At 39.8% G+C, this 15,749-nt stretch overlaps 2 protein-coding genes across 2 annotated transcripts; both read left to right on the forward strand.

Moving 5' to 3' along the window:
• Window positions 1–2,497: 2,497 nt before the first annotated feature.
• Window positions 2,498–4,965, forward strand: LOC139650416 (beta-2-microglobulin-like). The gene is made up of 4 exons (XM_071527082.1): window positions 2,498–2,638; window positions 3,180–3,452; window positions 4,277–4,312; window positions 4,431–4,965. Exons 1-3 carry the CDS (start codon window positions 2,575–2,577, stop codon window positions 4,288–4,290), a joined length of 351 nt encoding a protein of 116 aa, XP_071383183.1. The 5' UTR covers window positions 2,498–2,574; the 3' UTR covers window positions 4,291–4,312; window positions 4,431–4,965.
• A 1,856-nt stretch (window positions 4,966–6,821) lies between these two features.
• LOC139650415 (beta-2-microglobulin-like) lies at window positions 6,822–9,704 on the forward strand. Its single transcript, XM_071527081.1, has 4 exons — window positions 6,822–6,991; window positions 8,085–8,357; window positions 8,871–8,907; window positions 9,042–9,704. The coding sequence occupies exons 1-3, from the start codon at window positions 6,931–6,933 to the stop codon at window positions 8,882–8,884; spliced, it is 348 nt and encodes a 115-aa protein (XP_071383182.1). The 5' UTR covers window positions 6,822–6,930; the 3' UTR covers window positions 8,885–8,907; window positions 9,042–9,704.
• Window positions 9,705–15,749: the final 6,045 nt, after the last annotated feature.

Consider the following 15,749-nt stretch of genomic DNA (forward strand, 5'->3'; position numbering starts at 1 on the left):
ATGTCACCACTACAATCCAAACGTCAAGCTAGGAACCTGACTTACCCATCCGGATCTGGACGCTGGCTGTAGCAACATTTGTGCCATAGTTAAAGTCATCTTCAATAGAAGACCTGGGGTATTTTTCACTACTCATCGTATTAAATAAATGTAGATTAGAATAACGACTGGTATTTTCGTCTGTTTCACAGCTGTTTCCGTGTTCGTCAATCGTCACGTGAGTAGATTACAGCATTATGTCCAGTCAGTCCGAACTGCGGACGTTCACCCACTCACGCTATTCAACGTTTCCACAACCTACGATTGTTTGAGTATTGGAGATTTTTTATTAAGTATTTGGGGAAAAGACACACAAATGAAATGCCACTAATTTACACCAAGACACAAAGTGCATTTTACTACTAAGGTAATTCGGCAAAACACCACACGATGTCGACAAAAGACCTGTCTTTCAATCAGCTAAACGCAGCAGGTGAGCTTCATTGAAATCGGCTTTATATTCATAGTATGTTTCAGCTTTCAAAGTCTGCCAATCACCTCTTTATGTGTGTTTTTAGAGCAACATAAGGCAACATTAGGCAACTAACAGAGATTCACAGAGGACAAATAGATGGTACTAGAATTAGACTAAAGGAGCCTCCATTACAAAACCTGTGAAGGGGAAGAGTGTGGAAAATCAGTTTAGGAAGCCTTCAACCCACAACCCACTAAATCACATAGGACAGAAAATGACTGCTGAATTGCTCTCTATGGGTTGAAACTTTCAAGAATGTTGCACTGGTGGCCATGTCAAAGCAGGTGTTTTCCATCAGCTCTCAAAGGCAAAATACCTGCTTTGACATCAATGATTGTGTGACCAGAAGTGCAACATTCTTTCAACCCATTGCCATCTGCCATGCCATGCCATGGCTGAGCCTTGATGCCAGATGATGTCACCACCTGTTGTAATAATATATGACAACACCTAGGACCAAAGATCAGCCAATTGCATATTGCAATTTCAGTAGCATGCTTTTTGCTTTACGCAGATTTGGGGTTCTGTAATGGTATGGCACCATCTACTGGGTGTCAATAGGTCTGACAACTGTTCTGCATGGTGGTATAACAACGAAGGAATATGAATCCATTTTACAGGACCAGGAGCACCCTAGGGCAGTGGTTGTCAACGTGGGGTCCGGGGACTACCAGTGGTCCTTTAGGGGGTTCCCCAGCAAAATTATGAATTGTTAAACTTCACCATTATTTAATTTACAAGACGTTAATGCAATTAGGATATGCTGAAGAATGACTATTTTGATCATAGTTTCACTCTTATCTCTCTACCTAAAATACAAATAGTCATGGAATTCTGGACAAAATCATATCTAACAATAAAAATATTCTCAGATTTGGGTCAGAGAGACAAAATCTCATCAAATGAGAGTCTGTGGCTCTAATGCGTATTAAATTAGGGGTCCTCGATATGAAAAAGGTTGAGAATCACTGCCCTAGGGTGCAAACGCTGTCCCCTCATGATGTCCCCATATTCCAAAATGATAATGCCCTCATACATACTGCTAGTTTCATGAAGTCACACTCCTTCCATGGCCTCCCCAGTCAGCAGATCTAAACATCATTAAACCTTTATGGGAGGTAGTTTTCCACCTCTTTTATTCCTCAAAGCATTAGAGGCTTTCTTTCTTGAAGAAAGCTTCAATATCCCACCACATACAGTTCAGGATGCAGTATGACAGCCAGACAATGAGGACTTTATCTCCATATATTGTGTGTTCCTCTTATTTTATCCACTCCCTGTGTGTATATATTGTATATTGTAGTACAGTAGTACGCAAATTGATCAACTCTTATACTTCACCATTATTTAATTCACTACAAGTTAACACAATTAGAGATAGAAGAATGACTGTTTTGATCATAGTTTCTCTGTTATCTCTCTACCTACAATTCAGATAGTCATGGAATTCTGGACAAAATCATATCTAAAAATAAAAATATTCTGGCCCCAATGTGTACTAAATTAGGGTCCTTGATATGAAAATGGTTGAGAATCACTGTTGTAGTAGACTAATTGTCACTATGTCCAAATGGATGAGGAGGACTTGTTCCAGCTTGTACTTCTCTCAGCCACTAAGGTTGTCTCTCTACAAGAAAAAGTCATATTAACGGCATCAACATTCTTATGGATGTCCAAATTTGATCTTATGTAGTTAATATCTTGTCTGTCTTGCAGTCATCAGGTATTACTCCATGTTGTTGCCAAAGTTGGTTTGGTTTAGTTTGGTTTGGATGTTTTTCTGGAGCTGGTGACTATGGTTTTTCAGGGAGTTTCCATAAACCTTCCCCCCACCATAACAAACCAAACCTGTCCAGTCATATTTTACCTGGTAACAGGGTAATGGACGTTTCTGATTGGCTGTTGTGATGAACATCCTACTGTAGGGGCGGTCCTACAGCTTTGTATAATGCTGCTCTGCAATACTTTCACTTTACTTTAGTCTTTCAGACAGAGCAGACGCACCAATTTCTCTGTGTCATCTGATATTCTCAAACAGCAAACAAGGACTTCGATTAGAGATGAACGCTGTGTTGTGTTTCGCGGCCCTGGCAGCCGTCTTCTGTGCTGTGGAATCCAAAACATGTAAGTAACATTGATCAAAAAGCTGTTCAATTTGTTTGACCTGTATCTGCTGTAACTGAATTTTATTTATTTATTTATTTATTTTTGATCATTTAGAATTCAATCGAAGAAACCAGCTTTCTCTCTGGTAAACAATACACATAGATGCTACAGATAAACTACTTTGTGTATCATTTTACCACAGATGAGTTCAATTTCCTTGATGCATATAGAAGACAAGGCAGGGACTTTTGAGGTGTAAAACTGTAATAGGCTGGGTGTTAACCTGGTGAGAGGGCGTCAGAAAGTAATGCAACAGTTAAAATATTTAGGTTTTTGAATCTATTGTCCTTTCTGTTTTTATACGGTGGAATTCCCCTCCAAAATCTAGTTTCGATTTCCAGTAAAAGCTGCTCTGCTCTGGCAGTGCCCTCCACTGGCCACCTCCATATAAGACACATACAGATACTGATGACCTTTTTTCACAGTACATCATGAAAATATCTTTTTGATTTTTTGGTTTGATATAATTTTTTTTTATAATTTTCCCCCTTCCTTTCAGCGCCACCCAAGGTCCAGGTGTACAGCCATCAGCCAGGAGTGTACGGGGAGAAAAACACCCTGATCTGCCACGTGACCAACTTCCACCCTCCCGACATCACCATCCGCCTGCTGAAGAACGGAGAGGAGTTGCCCGAGGCCGTTCAGACCGACCTGGCCTTCAAGCAGGACTGGCACTTCCACCTGACCAAGAACGCGGCCTTCACCCCCGAGAATGGAGACAAGTACAGCTGCAAGGTCACCCACGGGCAGACCTCCAATGAATATGCCTGGGGTGAGTTATGACCGTCCTGCACGGGTTTAAGATAATATGAAGTTAAAACCTTATTGATCCCTGTGGGGAAATTAGGTCCTTGCAGCAATAAGGTTCTATCTGACCTTTTTGTCAAAACTGAACCTATTCTATGAGTGCCTGTTGACATATGTGTGGTGTTATTTGTTTTGAAAATGATGATTTTTGAGTCTGTCATTTCTAAAACAAAAGGACCCGTCTCCATTTAACTCAATGGATGCTGAAAACTTTGAAGCTCAATAACTCAGAACTATCCTGAAGGCAGATAGAACCTTATAATTCTAAGCTCAATTCAGAAGGGGAAAATGATATAAGCATAGGATAAAATATAAAGTAAGCAATAAACAGTAGAAACAATAAGAATAATACAAATAATACAACAATTAAGAAAACAAGCACAAACTAAAATAGAAATAAGTGAGGGTTTATGTAAATAGCGTATGCTGCCAACAGTTTCAACACTTAGTAAATATGAATCAAAATGTGAAATAGTGTAACCTTTATGAAAGTAAAATGTCATTACTATGTACAAAATATAAGTATAACAATGTGTGAAAACCCACGAAGCAGATATGTTAATTTAAAGTCAAATACACAAACGCAAAAGTGCGTCATATTCACATTAACAAATCTATAGAAGGCCAGATATATACAGAAAGTGTCTCGATGTGTCGACTAGCATTACAACAAACAAACAAAAAAGTATACTGACTTTACAAATGCAGATGACGCAGAATAATCCAGACATGTTGCCACAAATAGGCTTCTGCTGTGCCTCATTTGCATTGCTCTGTCTCGTTTTACAGACCCAAACATGTAACTGTCAGCAGAGCGGCCGCCTGGTGAGTTCACCCGTTCACTTTATCGCTCTCAGTGCCAATATTCAAGACAAAAAGCTCAAAGTCTGTCCGCGTTTATATAATGCGGTATGATAATAATGATGTCATTCTCTCTTTCCAGGGTGTCATTGCGTCTTTTGATCTCAACTACTGCGGTGTCCAATCGACAAGACATCTTCAATGAATCCACAGCATCCCGATTTCACCCGCACTTTCTCTTTTTTTGACAGTATATCAGTTTAGGAGACGCTTCATTTTCCATTCCCTTTTTTATATGCCAGATTACCGGGATTGCAGACACCCAGTTTTGTTGTTTGTAAATTAACAATGTGCTGCTTAATGTTATTTCTCACTTAACCAAATTATGCTGTTTACTGATGAATATTTTATTATTTAGGTTAAATAGGGATTTTGGTTCTGTGTAGTTTGCAAACTGTTATTTTTTTCCTTTAATTGCCTTACACTGGGTTTTTAAATAAATAAGTAAATAAAAGTTGGAGTAAAAATTTAATTTTAATTGGCCAAATTTGACACTCGAGTGCTTAATAGTCTGATTCATAATGTGTGAACTGGGTGTTCTTTCTTTTGGAAGTGTGTTTTTCTCTGATTGAAGGTATTGATGTTTTCTACTGAATAAACGTCTCTTCAAAAATTGATTGCGGATGCTTTTCATTCTTTTAATACATACCTCTCTATACAATTTCATGAGATGAATATATCTTATATATATTATTATATTATGGAGTGAGAAATATTTGGTCCCATCTTATAATAATGACTCGCCTCATATTTATTTGTATTGTTGACTTGACTGAAAGCATGGGCAACACATTTCATATGAAATTTAATATGTGATTTTCATATAAGTATATACGTTTAGGCTAAAACCAACCCCTCTGGATGCACAGTGATTTTTTTTTTCTAAACAACAGCAAAACCCATACCCCATACCCTAAATATTAAAATATATATATATAAAAAAGTACATTAACATGAATGGTGACATATGGAATGAGGGCCTGTGTGTAGGCTACATGTTGGTGTACTGTTGTGCAAAATCAGAGCAAAAGAAGGCCATTACAGATCAAAATGTGTCTACAGGTAATGTTTGTAGTGTGTTAAATAGGATAGAAAAGTTATCTGAAACTTAATATTTTAAAGTATTAAAATGGACATTACACCTTAGCCACAGAGACAGAAGGATTAGGAGGTTCAGGAGATTTCCATGCCAACAAAATGCTGGGAAGTGGGAAAGTGTGAGGTGGCACAGTCTAATTTGGAAATAGAGTCTCTGAAATGTTCATGCCCATACGAGCCCGGCCAGAGAGAGAAGGTAGATTTATTTGAAAATAATAAAAAAAGATACATGCGAGACTGCATTCATAAAGTGCTCGTTAAAATACCCAATAAAGCCAACGGTTCGTTTCCATCGTGGTCCTCTAGGGCAGCGGTTCTCAACGTGGGGCCCGGGGACCACCTGGGGTCCTTGAGGGGGTCCCAGGGGGTCCCCAGGAAGTTGATTGAGTGTTAAACTTCACCACTACTTAATTTACAAGAAGTTAACACAATTAGAGAATGGCTGTTTGGATCATATTTTCACTGTTATCTCTCTACCTACAATACAGACAGTCATGGAATTCTGGACAAAATCATATCTAACAATAAAAATATTCAGGGTCAGAGAGACAAAATCTTATCAAATGGGGGTCCGTGGCCCTAATGTGGACTAAACTAGAGGTCCTTGATATGAAAAAGGTTGAGAATCACTGCTCTAGGGGAGGAAGGAAGAGGGGGACAAGGTGACAGATCGACAAGTCAGGTAAGATAAGGCGGGACAAAAAGACACTATCGCTGCCTGACGCCATCTTGGACGCCAGGTGTAGACTATCTTTGTTTTTGCAACAACACCTTGAAATAATCACCATACAGCCTGCTCATAATGTGAAGGTGGAGTCAATAGCGGAGGTTATAATACTTTGTTTTTACGAATAGGGGGCAACGAGGAAGCAGACACACATTTAAAATGGCGCCTAAATGTTTTATATTTCACTTTCATATTTTTATAACAGCATACGTCATCTTGTAGCCTATGTGTATGTTTTAAGCAACAACGAAAAGTAGGCTATTAGCCAAATTACAGTACTTTTTATTAGCCTATACAAGACATTTTAGATAGTTGTCTCTCTTATTTAAAAGCCGAACCGGGGACTAGGGTTGGAAATAGGCTAAATCTTTTATATTTCAACTGTGGAGTGTAGGCCTATGTTAATTTCACTGTCCCTATCAAATAAACTACAAAAATAAATAAATGATAATGATCATTATCATAATCATAATCATTGATACACCGGATTATATGAAGTAATAGCAGAACTAAACTGGTGAAGAGCTCTAATAATGAAACTGCGCAACGAGCACCAACATGTCCGAGCAAATCCTCCCTAGCAACAATTCCTGCTGATTTTTCTATTGGTGGGATTCGAGGGGAGGCGTGGCCTCACAGTGTGTTAGCACTATCATACTTTCGTTTTCCAGAGGAAGGCAGTTTTGTCGTCTCTCGTGCCCTTTTGAGAACTTTTATCATATTTCCGTCTATTTCGAGGTCGATTGAAGGCGAAATAATGAAGATGTTTCTCTTATCCGTTCTCTTCTGCGTCCTGGGGACTCTAATGGCCAAAGATTGTAAGTAGCCTACTGTACTTCTACTTGACAACAGAAAGGCCGCTGGCGGATCACACTGTAGTGTAGGCCCGTACGGAAGTCGAGCTGAGAAGATTTTGTCATAAGGAACTGAATCTTAGAAGATTTGTTGTTAAATTATTTGGTACAGAATCATTTAAGTGTCTATCGTTATATTCACCCTGAGTGATTTATATATTTCCTATTGTGGAAATATGTGAAATATGTAAAGAGTTAGCCCAGTGATTCTCAACCTTTTTCATATCAAGGACCCCTAATTTAGTACACATTAGGGCCACAGTCCCCCATTTGATGAGATTTTGTCTCTCTGACCCAAATCTTAGCATATTTTTATTGTTAGATATGATTTTGTCCAGAATTCCATGACTATCTGTATTGTAGGTAGAGAGATAACAGAGAAACTATGATCAAAACAGTCATTCTTCTACATGCTCTAATTGTGTTAACTTATTGTAAATGAAACAATGCTGAAGTTTAACAATTCATCCATTTGCTGGGGACCCCCCTGAAACCCCCTCAAGGACCCCTGGTGGTTCGCGGACCCCACGTTGAGAAGGGAACCCCTAAGGTTCCCTGGATCCCACTTTGGGTTCCATTGCCCAGAAATAGTACAATCGTTTTTTCATTAATTTCAGCTAATAGCACCATGACCAGTCTGGTTAATAATGTTGAAGCATAGGATATTATGTGGAAAAGTAATAAGTAATAATGATAAAAAATAATTCCTATACAGCCTGATCATAATGTTGTTGTTTTTTATTATTTAACAAAAACATGACATAAATCACCAGAAGACAAACAAACAATAAACACAAATAAAACTTAACACACTAAGTCACACTAAAACAAACCAAAATAATAAACACAAACACATACCATATATCATCACAACATATAGCCTATCAGTAGGCCTAACAAACTAAATAAGTAACAAAACATTAGAGGACAAATTCTACACTTAATGTTTTTTTTGTTTTTTTTTTAGCTAAATACAAACTTCTTACCAGCCTCCATAATGGTCATAATGTTAAGTATCAAAGGTTAACTCAATCTTGTTTTTCTGTTTCCTGCAAAGCTCCGCCCAAGGTCCAGGTCTACAGCCGCAACCCAGGAGACTTCAAGAAGGCAAACACCCTGATCTGCCATGTCAGCAACTTCCACCCTCCAGACATCACCATCGAGCTCCTGAAGAACGGAAGGGAAATCCCCAACGCCAATCAGACCGACCTGGCCTTCGAGGAGAACTGGCACTTCCACCTGACCAAGACCGTGGCCTTCACCCCTCAGAGCGGTGAGGAGTTCACCTGCAAGGTCACCCACATGGGAAAGCCCATGTCTTATGTGTGGGGTAAGTCTCTCTCGCTCATTCTCTCTCTCTCTCTCCTTTACACACCCACACACTCACTCTAGCTCCATTACATTTCCGCCTACTTCTAAGATGGGAAGTCGTAAATATAGCATTCATGTCCGAGCCCAATATTTCATTTCATTAGTTTTGAAAGCATCTTCGCTTTATGGATATCTTTGACATATGCCTTTTATACCCATAGATTTTGCACAGTAAAATGAGTCCAAAATCTCAATTTTGCATTCATCTGCAGGGTAAAGAGTTTAGAATACTGCACTCATTTTTCTCTTCTTTCTTTTTCAACATTCATTTTGTAAATTGTTAACTTCTGCGGTGTTGGAGAACAACATGCATTCTGAATATTGCACAATTTCTTCTGTTTCTCAGTTTTCAATTTGAATAAACCGATAAGTGTTATGTGGGCCAATGTACATCTACATACCCCTTTTCAACATACATTTTCTAGATTGTTGTTGAAATTTTTATCAACATGCATGCCTTTGCCCCCTGCAGAGCCAGATATGTAATTCTTCGGAGTGCCTTGCTGCAGGTGTGTATAATTTATTCATTTTGAATGTCATTTTAGTTTAGTAAACACATATTTTTCTAACTAAGTGATTGTACAGGTGATAAAAAAAAACAACAACAACAACATTCTGTTTTTCCTTGCTTTGATAACCCCAGGTCCTGTCTCAGGAAAATATAATTTAAGTCCGCCATCTATAGCGATGGTGTCTTTGGGTCACTTGCAATGCCAGCAAGTGGCAGGAAAGGTTGAAGATGGTGAAGATTGAAAATGGTTGAAGATTTGATTCAGGCAATTGTACTTTTGGTGATGGATTTTTGTATCAAAGATTCAAAATGGTGGTGTACTCACCCGTTTTCCATTGAGTATTGGAAACCTAAATGTGTGTTTGCATTCCATTGTGTTGCTCATACTTAATCTTTAAAGGCTAAATAGACTTCATGCACTTGTAAAGACGAAATAGGCTTCATGCAGTTGAACTGTCCAGTGTGGAATGTAGAATGTGGTTTGTTAATCTTTCATTTTAAATGTAAAATTAAAATCACATCCTTATGAATTGTACTTTTAGAATCTTGTGCTCATTTGTCTTTTAAATTCAGATCTAGAAAGCATTTCCTCTTGTTTACCTGCAATGCCAGTGTTGTTCCAGAAGATGGCACTAGCAGATAGCAGAACTGTTAGATGTTATGCATGGCTTTGTAATAGAATTCTTTTTCACAGCACTTAAAAGTCGAATTGATTTGAAAGTAAATGTTTTTCACAATGTTTGTCATGTCTCGAAGATACTACTCCTATCAGGATTAAAGTACTCCACCACAGGATGTACATGTGTTTGTGTTTTGTATTTATTGTACACTGTCTCGTAGCACCTTTGTCCTGTTGGACCAGAACTTAGCTCTATAGCACTTACTCTCGTTGTTCTCTCCTATCTAGAAACTTGCTTGTGTTGTATGCAAATCTCATGTGTAAGTCGCTTTGGATAAAAGCGTCTGCCAAATGTGAAATTGTAATTGTAATTGTAATTGTATTGGGGTTTACATTGCCACGTAAGGCTCCTCATCCTCTTCCTCAGAAGCAAACTGGGCAACCGCTAACTTTCTTGTCAGTTTTTATTTTCGACAATGTCGTCCCAGTTGTTACTTCAGGATCTTGCAAGTTGTTAAACTTTGTGTTTCAAGAAAGTGAAAAAAACATGAAAGACATTATCTTTTTTACCTACACCAAGGTCAGATAAGATGTTTTTCTCATGCCAGTCAGATAAGAGTTTTTCTCATGCTCACCAACCAAACCACTGAAGATAACACACTAAAACAGAGGTGTCAAGTCTTCACCATGTAAACAACCTTGTAGACTTCTTGTAGTGTTCACCACCCATAGCAATCTTGACCACATATCATGCAGCAAGAAGCAGCTGGTTGAAGACCAGATCTGATGCAATGCCTTCCTCCTTGAGGTTATACAAAACAGACAGATGTGAAGAAGGCACTTAGAAGTTTGATTTTGATGTTGAAATCCTCTTCGAACATCTCAGATACAGAAACCTCCATGACCAACTACACTGTTTGTCGTATAAGCACTGATCTCCATGACACCTGGGGTCTCTAGCATGCCAAGACCAGATTTCAAAATAAGATTGATCAAACATGTTTTGAAGAAGTCATGCTCTGAATTCCCTCTTTCCACCACACTCTCCCAGTCCCAGATTGCCAAATTTAAGAATTTCACAGATGATGCTTCATAGACTTAATAGAATTTTTTTTTGCCGAAATTGGCAAAGATTTTTGCCAGTTTGTCATCATGGAGGCTTGTACCATATTGGAGCCGAAATTGTTGCGAAATTGATCTCATGTGATCTTTGTCATGATCCGCCCCTCTGTGTGTTCTGCCCCTGTTCCTGGTCCTGCTCTATCTCTCCCTTCACTCCCCAGTCCTGCCATCCTCCTGCCAGCCTCCAGATGTCCTCGGACTTCCCCCTCTTTACCTTTCCCTCCTCCTGTACCACCACACCTGTCTGTCATCAGCTCGTTGCCTTGTGTCCTTGTTCCGCCTTCTCCTGCCTGTCATCAACCTATCACCTCCCGGACTCTCCCCTGCCAGCCAGCTGTCCCTCATGTGTAATCAGTCTGTGTGTATATCTTGTCTTGGTTCTTTGTAGTCTTTGTCAGTTCGTCTGTTTTGTTACCTGCTCTGTTCCTGTGGAGATCTTCTTGCCTTGTTACCGGCCAGGTTGGGTTTTTTGTCTTCCTTTGTTTGCCGGCCTGTTGCGTTTTTTGCTTTTTTTTGGATTTCTTGATTTGTGCTCTGCCTTAGTTCTTTATTAAAGCTTCCAGCTTCAGAAAAGCTCTCTGCCTCTGCCTGTCTGCATTTGGGTCCTAGCCTCTGCCTCCTTGACAATCTTTCCATGACAGTTATAAAGACTAGGAATTAAATGACGAGTTTATGCATAATTCCCACACCACTCGACATTTTGACATGAACTCAAGTCAACACAGATGCAGAAATTGTGTGGATTGAAAAGAAAATGCCTCTAATACTGATTTGGACCTTTCTCATAATTCTTCACGGAAAGCAGAGCCTGGTTTGAACAAAGGGGGGAAGAAAACATCACTACATGCAAATCGGTGCTCAACATTTTCATTTTTTGCATTACTCATTGGCATTGCTGTACATGAGAATGCTTTTCTCCCCAGAAGACGTAGGCGTCTGCTAAACTTTCACTTTTAATTTGTTATTATGAAACCAAGTCAATATTGACAGCATCATAGCGGCTTTAAGATACACAACAAGGTCACGTAGGCCTAGGTAATGAATAGTGGTGGAAAGTAACTAAGTACATTTACTCAAGTACTGTACTTAAGTACAATTTTGAGATACTTGTACTTTACTTGAGTATTTCCATTTGATGCTACTTTATACTTCCACTCCACTACATTTCAGAGGGAAATATTGTACTTTCTACTCCACTACATTTATTTGACAGCTTTAGTTACTTTTCAGATGGAGATTTGACACAATGGATAATATAACAAGCTTTTAAAATACAACACATTGTTAAAGATTAAACCAGTGGTTTCCAACCTTTTTGGCTTTTGACGTCTTACAAAAAGCAGTGTGTAGTCGGGTCACATTTCAGATGTCTATGAGTTGTTAACAGCTCCACCAAATAGTGATTTTTCCCTCTAAACCTCACATGGTTTCATTTCAATAAATGTTCAAATGATGAAATATTTCAGCAAAAATCAAAGATTCAAGAAAAAGTCCAAAAACTGAAAACAGATTTGTGTATCAGAACTTTGTTTTTTCTTCTTTCCTCTCCCATTAATCATCTCACGACCCCTCAGATTTATCTGGTGACCCTTTGGAGGGGCCCGACCCCTAGGTTGGGAACCACTGGACTAAACTAGCTAACTGTATATAAAGTAGTTCAAACTAGCTCCACCTCCAGCAGCTACAACAGTAACATGCTGCTTACACACTGATGCTTCAGTATTAATAATCTAATGATGTCATATATAATAAAATATCAGTCAGAGGGACCAAACCACTACTTTTACTTTAATACTTTAACTACATTTTGCTGCTAATACTTATGTACTTTTACTCAAGTAGGATTTTTCAAGCAGGACTTTTACTTGTAATGGAGTATTTTTACATTACTGTATTGGTACTTTTACTTAAGTAAAGGATCAGAGTACTTCTTCCACCACTGGTAATGAACGAACCTTCGTATAATCACACAGTACACGCTGTTCTCTCATGTAGAGGAGTCACGCCAACTCCCAAATCTCCAGCAGGGGTTGTAGCCAATTCAGTGGTCTGTCCACGGACCATGGTCGCTAACACGGACTACTGGTTACTACCACTAGGGGCGCTGAAACTAGTGGTCGGTTGTGGTCCGGACCAGTCAGTGAGTGGTCTGTGGAGTGGTCTTTGTAATCCACCTTCTCCTGTCTCTCTCCTCCTTTGGCCGTGTTTGCAATACTTTTGTTAGCCGAATAGATAGCTAGATAGATAGATAGATAGATAGAAAACTTTACTGATCCCAGAAGGGAAATTGAGTCGTCATAGCAGCCAAGACACACAGATGACAAAATACATTAAAACACAACAGATAAGAACACAAGAGGCTATGATGGCTAAAAAGCAAGTGACTAAATGAATAAATAAAGATATAAATACTTGACAAGTTAAAAATAATAAAAGTTAGTCCACAGACAGTTTAATGTCACCAGGCCTTTTTTTATCAGTTTATTCAGTCTGTTGGCGTCCTTTGCTTTGATGCCACCGCCCCAGCACACCACAGCAGAGAAGATGGTGCTCGCAAACCACAGACTGGTAAAACACGTGGAGCATCTTATTGCAGACATTGAAGGACCTTCCTGCAGATCAGTGGTTCTCAACGTGGGGTCCGGGGACCACCGGGGGTCCTTGAGGGGGTTCCAGGGGGTCCCCAGCAAATTGATGAATTGTTAAACTTCAGCATTATTTAATTCACAAGAAATTAACACAATTAGAGAATGTAGAAGAATGACTGTTTTGATCATAGTTTCTCTGTTATCTCTCTACCTACAATACAGACAGTCACGGAATTCTGGATAAAATCATATCCAACAATAAAAAATATTCTCAGGTTTGGGTCCGAGAGACAAAATCTCACCATTCCAACTTGCCCTCCAAATCAACGCCCGGGTACTTGTAGGAGTTAATCTCCACATCACTCCCATTGATGCAGACCGGAGCAGGTGGGGGGCTTTCTTCCTTCTAAAATCCACCACCATCTCCTTAGTCTTGGCCACATTCAGCTGCAGGTGGTTTTCCCCCACGCCAGATGTACTGGAAATCTGATGTGTAGAGGGTAAACAGGAAAGGAGATAACACAGTCCCCAGGGGGGCCCCGATGTTGCTCACCAGGCACACACACACACACACAGCTCTGTAACCTCACACGCTGTGGTCTGCCCGCCAGGTAATGCTTTGAGTCAAACCTGTTGGAAAAATTGGTTTCGCTCTAGATTCCCCTCAGCTGCACCCCCCCCCACCTTTTTTCTTGAAGCCGGTGACCTCTCTCATCCCACTCCAAACATCCCTCACCTTCAGCTTCCTCCTGTAGGAGTCCCTGCTCTACTTTAGCCTCAGTTTCAGTTCTCTCTGTACACGTTTTAGCTCCGCCCTGTCCCCTGTCCTAAAGCAGTGGTTCTCAACGTGGGGTTCAGGGACCACCGGGGGTCCTTGAGGGGGTTCCAGGGGGTCCCCAGCAAATTGATGAATTGTTAAACTTCACCATTATATCATTTACAAGAAGTTAACACAATTCGAGAATGTAGAAGAATGACTGTTTTGATCATAGTTTCACTGTTATCACTCTACCTGCAATACAGTTAGTCATGGAATTCTGGAGAAAATCATATCTAAAAATAAATATATTCTCAGATTTGGGTCCGAGAGAAAAAAATCTAATCAAATGGGGGTCCGTGGCCCTAATGTGGACTAAACTAGGGGTCCTTGATATGAAAAAGGTTGAGAATCACTGTCCTAAAGGCCCTCTTCTTTTCATTAAGCAGGGCCTTCAGGTCGCTGGTAACCCAGGGCTTATTGTTGGGGAAGCAGAATGTCGGAAATCATAATCCTTTGATCTATTAAGTATATTCTATTATCGATTATGCCTATATTCTCATTGTTGCACTGTATTTTGCAGTTTGTGTGGTTATACCTAGATAGTAGCCTAATCTATCTATCTATCTATCTATCTATCTATCTATCTATCTATCTATCTATCTATGCATAGGATATGTGAGTAGCTATTTTATTTATTTCATATTTATTTCTAAATATGAGGTGAACCAGTGCAAGGTGTGATCCTTGTGGTCCAGACCAGTTGTTCGGTGGTCCGTGGAGTGGTCCTTGTGGTCCGTGGTGTGATCCTTGTGGTCCGGACCAGTTGTTCAGTGGTCCGTGGAGCGGTCCTTGGTGTGATCCTTGTAGTCCGGACCAGTTGTTCAGTGGTCCGTGGAGTGTGAGTGCAGGTGAGTCACTTTCATTTCGTGTGGTTTCGTGTGGTATTTTGAAGACAGTCTTAATAATAGCTAAATAGGCTACTGGCCGGTGACAGTGTGGGCTAATGAGGGACCACTTGTTACTACGACGGGCTGTCGTTGGGGTTGCGCAATACATGTAACGCTGTTTATGATAGTGTAGTGGAAATTATGCAGAAAAATACCACCGCACACTCTTAACTCTTATGCATATGTACTCGTATTCAATAAAGATTTGCTACAACCCCCTCTCCAAATCTGTCAATTTAATACTTCTTTGCTCTTTGGTCAACGTAAACACCTCGCAGAATATGTCATAGCCTATAATCTTTTACATGTTTAATCAATAGACTGTAAATCTCCAGTTCGGCATACATATATCCCACCAAGCAGCACTTATTTCTGTAAATAAAATTGCCTACTGGTTCGCCTCCAATCACCCTCCACCAAAATACACTCTGGGCGCGCGAGCGTGAAGGTAGTTGAAATTTTATTTGAAGAAAAGTGCTACTTGCCGAATTTCGTGCTCTAACAGGTGTGTACGTCTGCTGATTAGCAAAGCAACATTAAATGTCCATATCTTTAATGGAGTTAGGCGACGTGTTTAACGTTCTGTGCATACAATTCATGTCTGAAGGCTAAAAAGAAAGAAGACCGAAGAGGATATATATGGAGAGGTAAACGCAGGATGTTTGGGTGATTGTGGTCATCACAGTCACTGACTAACCTACTGACTGTTCCATTGTGGCTTTAGTCGTCATGCATGTGCAAGCGCGGGGGGAGTTTCCAGAGTTGAGCAACACAGTAGTAGCCTAACGTACGGGCTGTAGTAAG

This window comes from Centroberyx affinis, unplaced genomic scaffold (genome assembly GCF_046629955.1).
Source record: "Centroberyx affinis isolate AG114_WGS23_722 - 3 ecotype Tasmania unplaced genomic scaffold, CSIRO-AGI_Caff_v1 ptg001490l_1, whole genome shotgun sequence".
Lineage (NCBI taxonomy): Eukaryota > Metazoa > Chordata > Actinopteri > Beryciformes > Berycidae > Centroberyx > Centroberyx affinis.

Coding starts and splice junctions, on each gene's coding strand:
- LOC139650416 (XM_071527082.1), top strand. CDS start 2,575: ATGAACGCTGTGTTGTGTTTCGCGGCCCTGGCAGCCGTCTTCTGTGCT. Junction 2,639..3,179: donor TGCTGTGGAATCCAAAACAT/GTAAGTAACATT, acceptor CCTTCCTTTCAG/CGCCACCCAAGGTCCAGGTG.
- LOC139650415 (XM_071527081.1), top strand. CDS start 6,931: ATGAAGATGTTTCTCTTATCCGTTCTCTTCTGCGTCCTGGGGACTCTA. Junction 6,992..8,084: donor GACTCTAATGGCCAAAGATT/GTAAGTAGCCTA, acceptor TTTCCTGCAAAG/CTCCGCCCAAGGTCCAGGTC.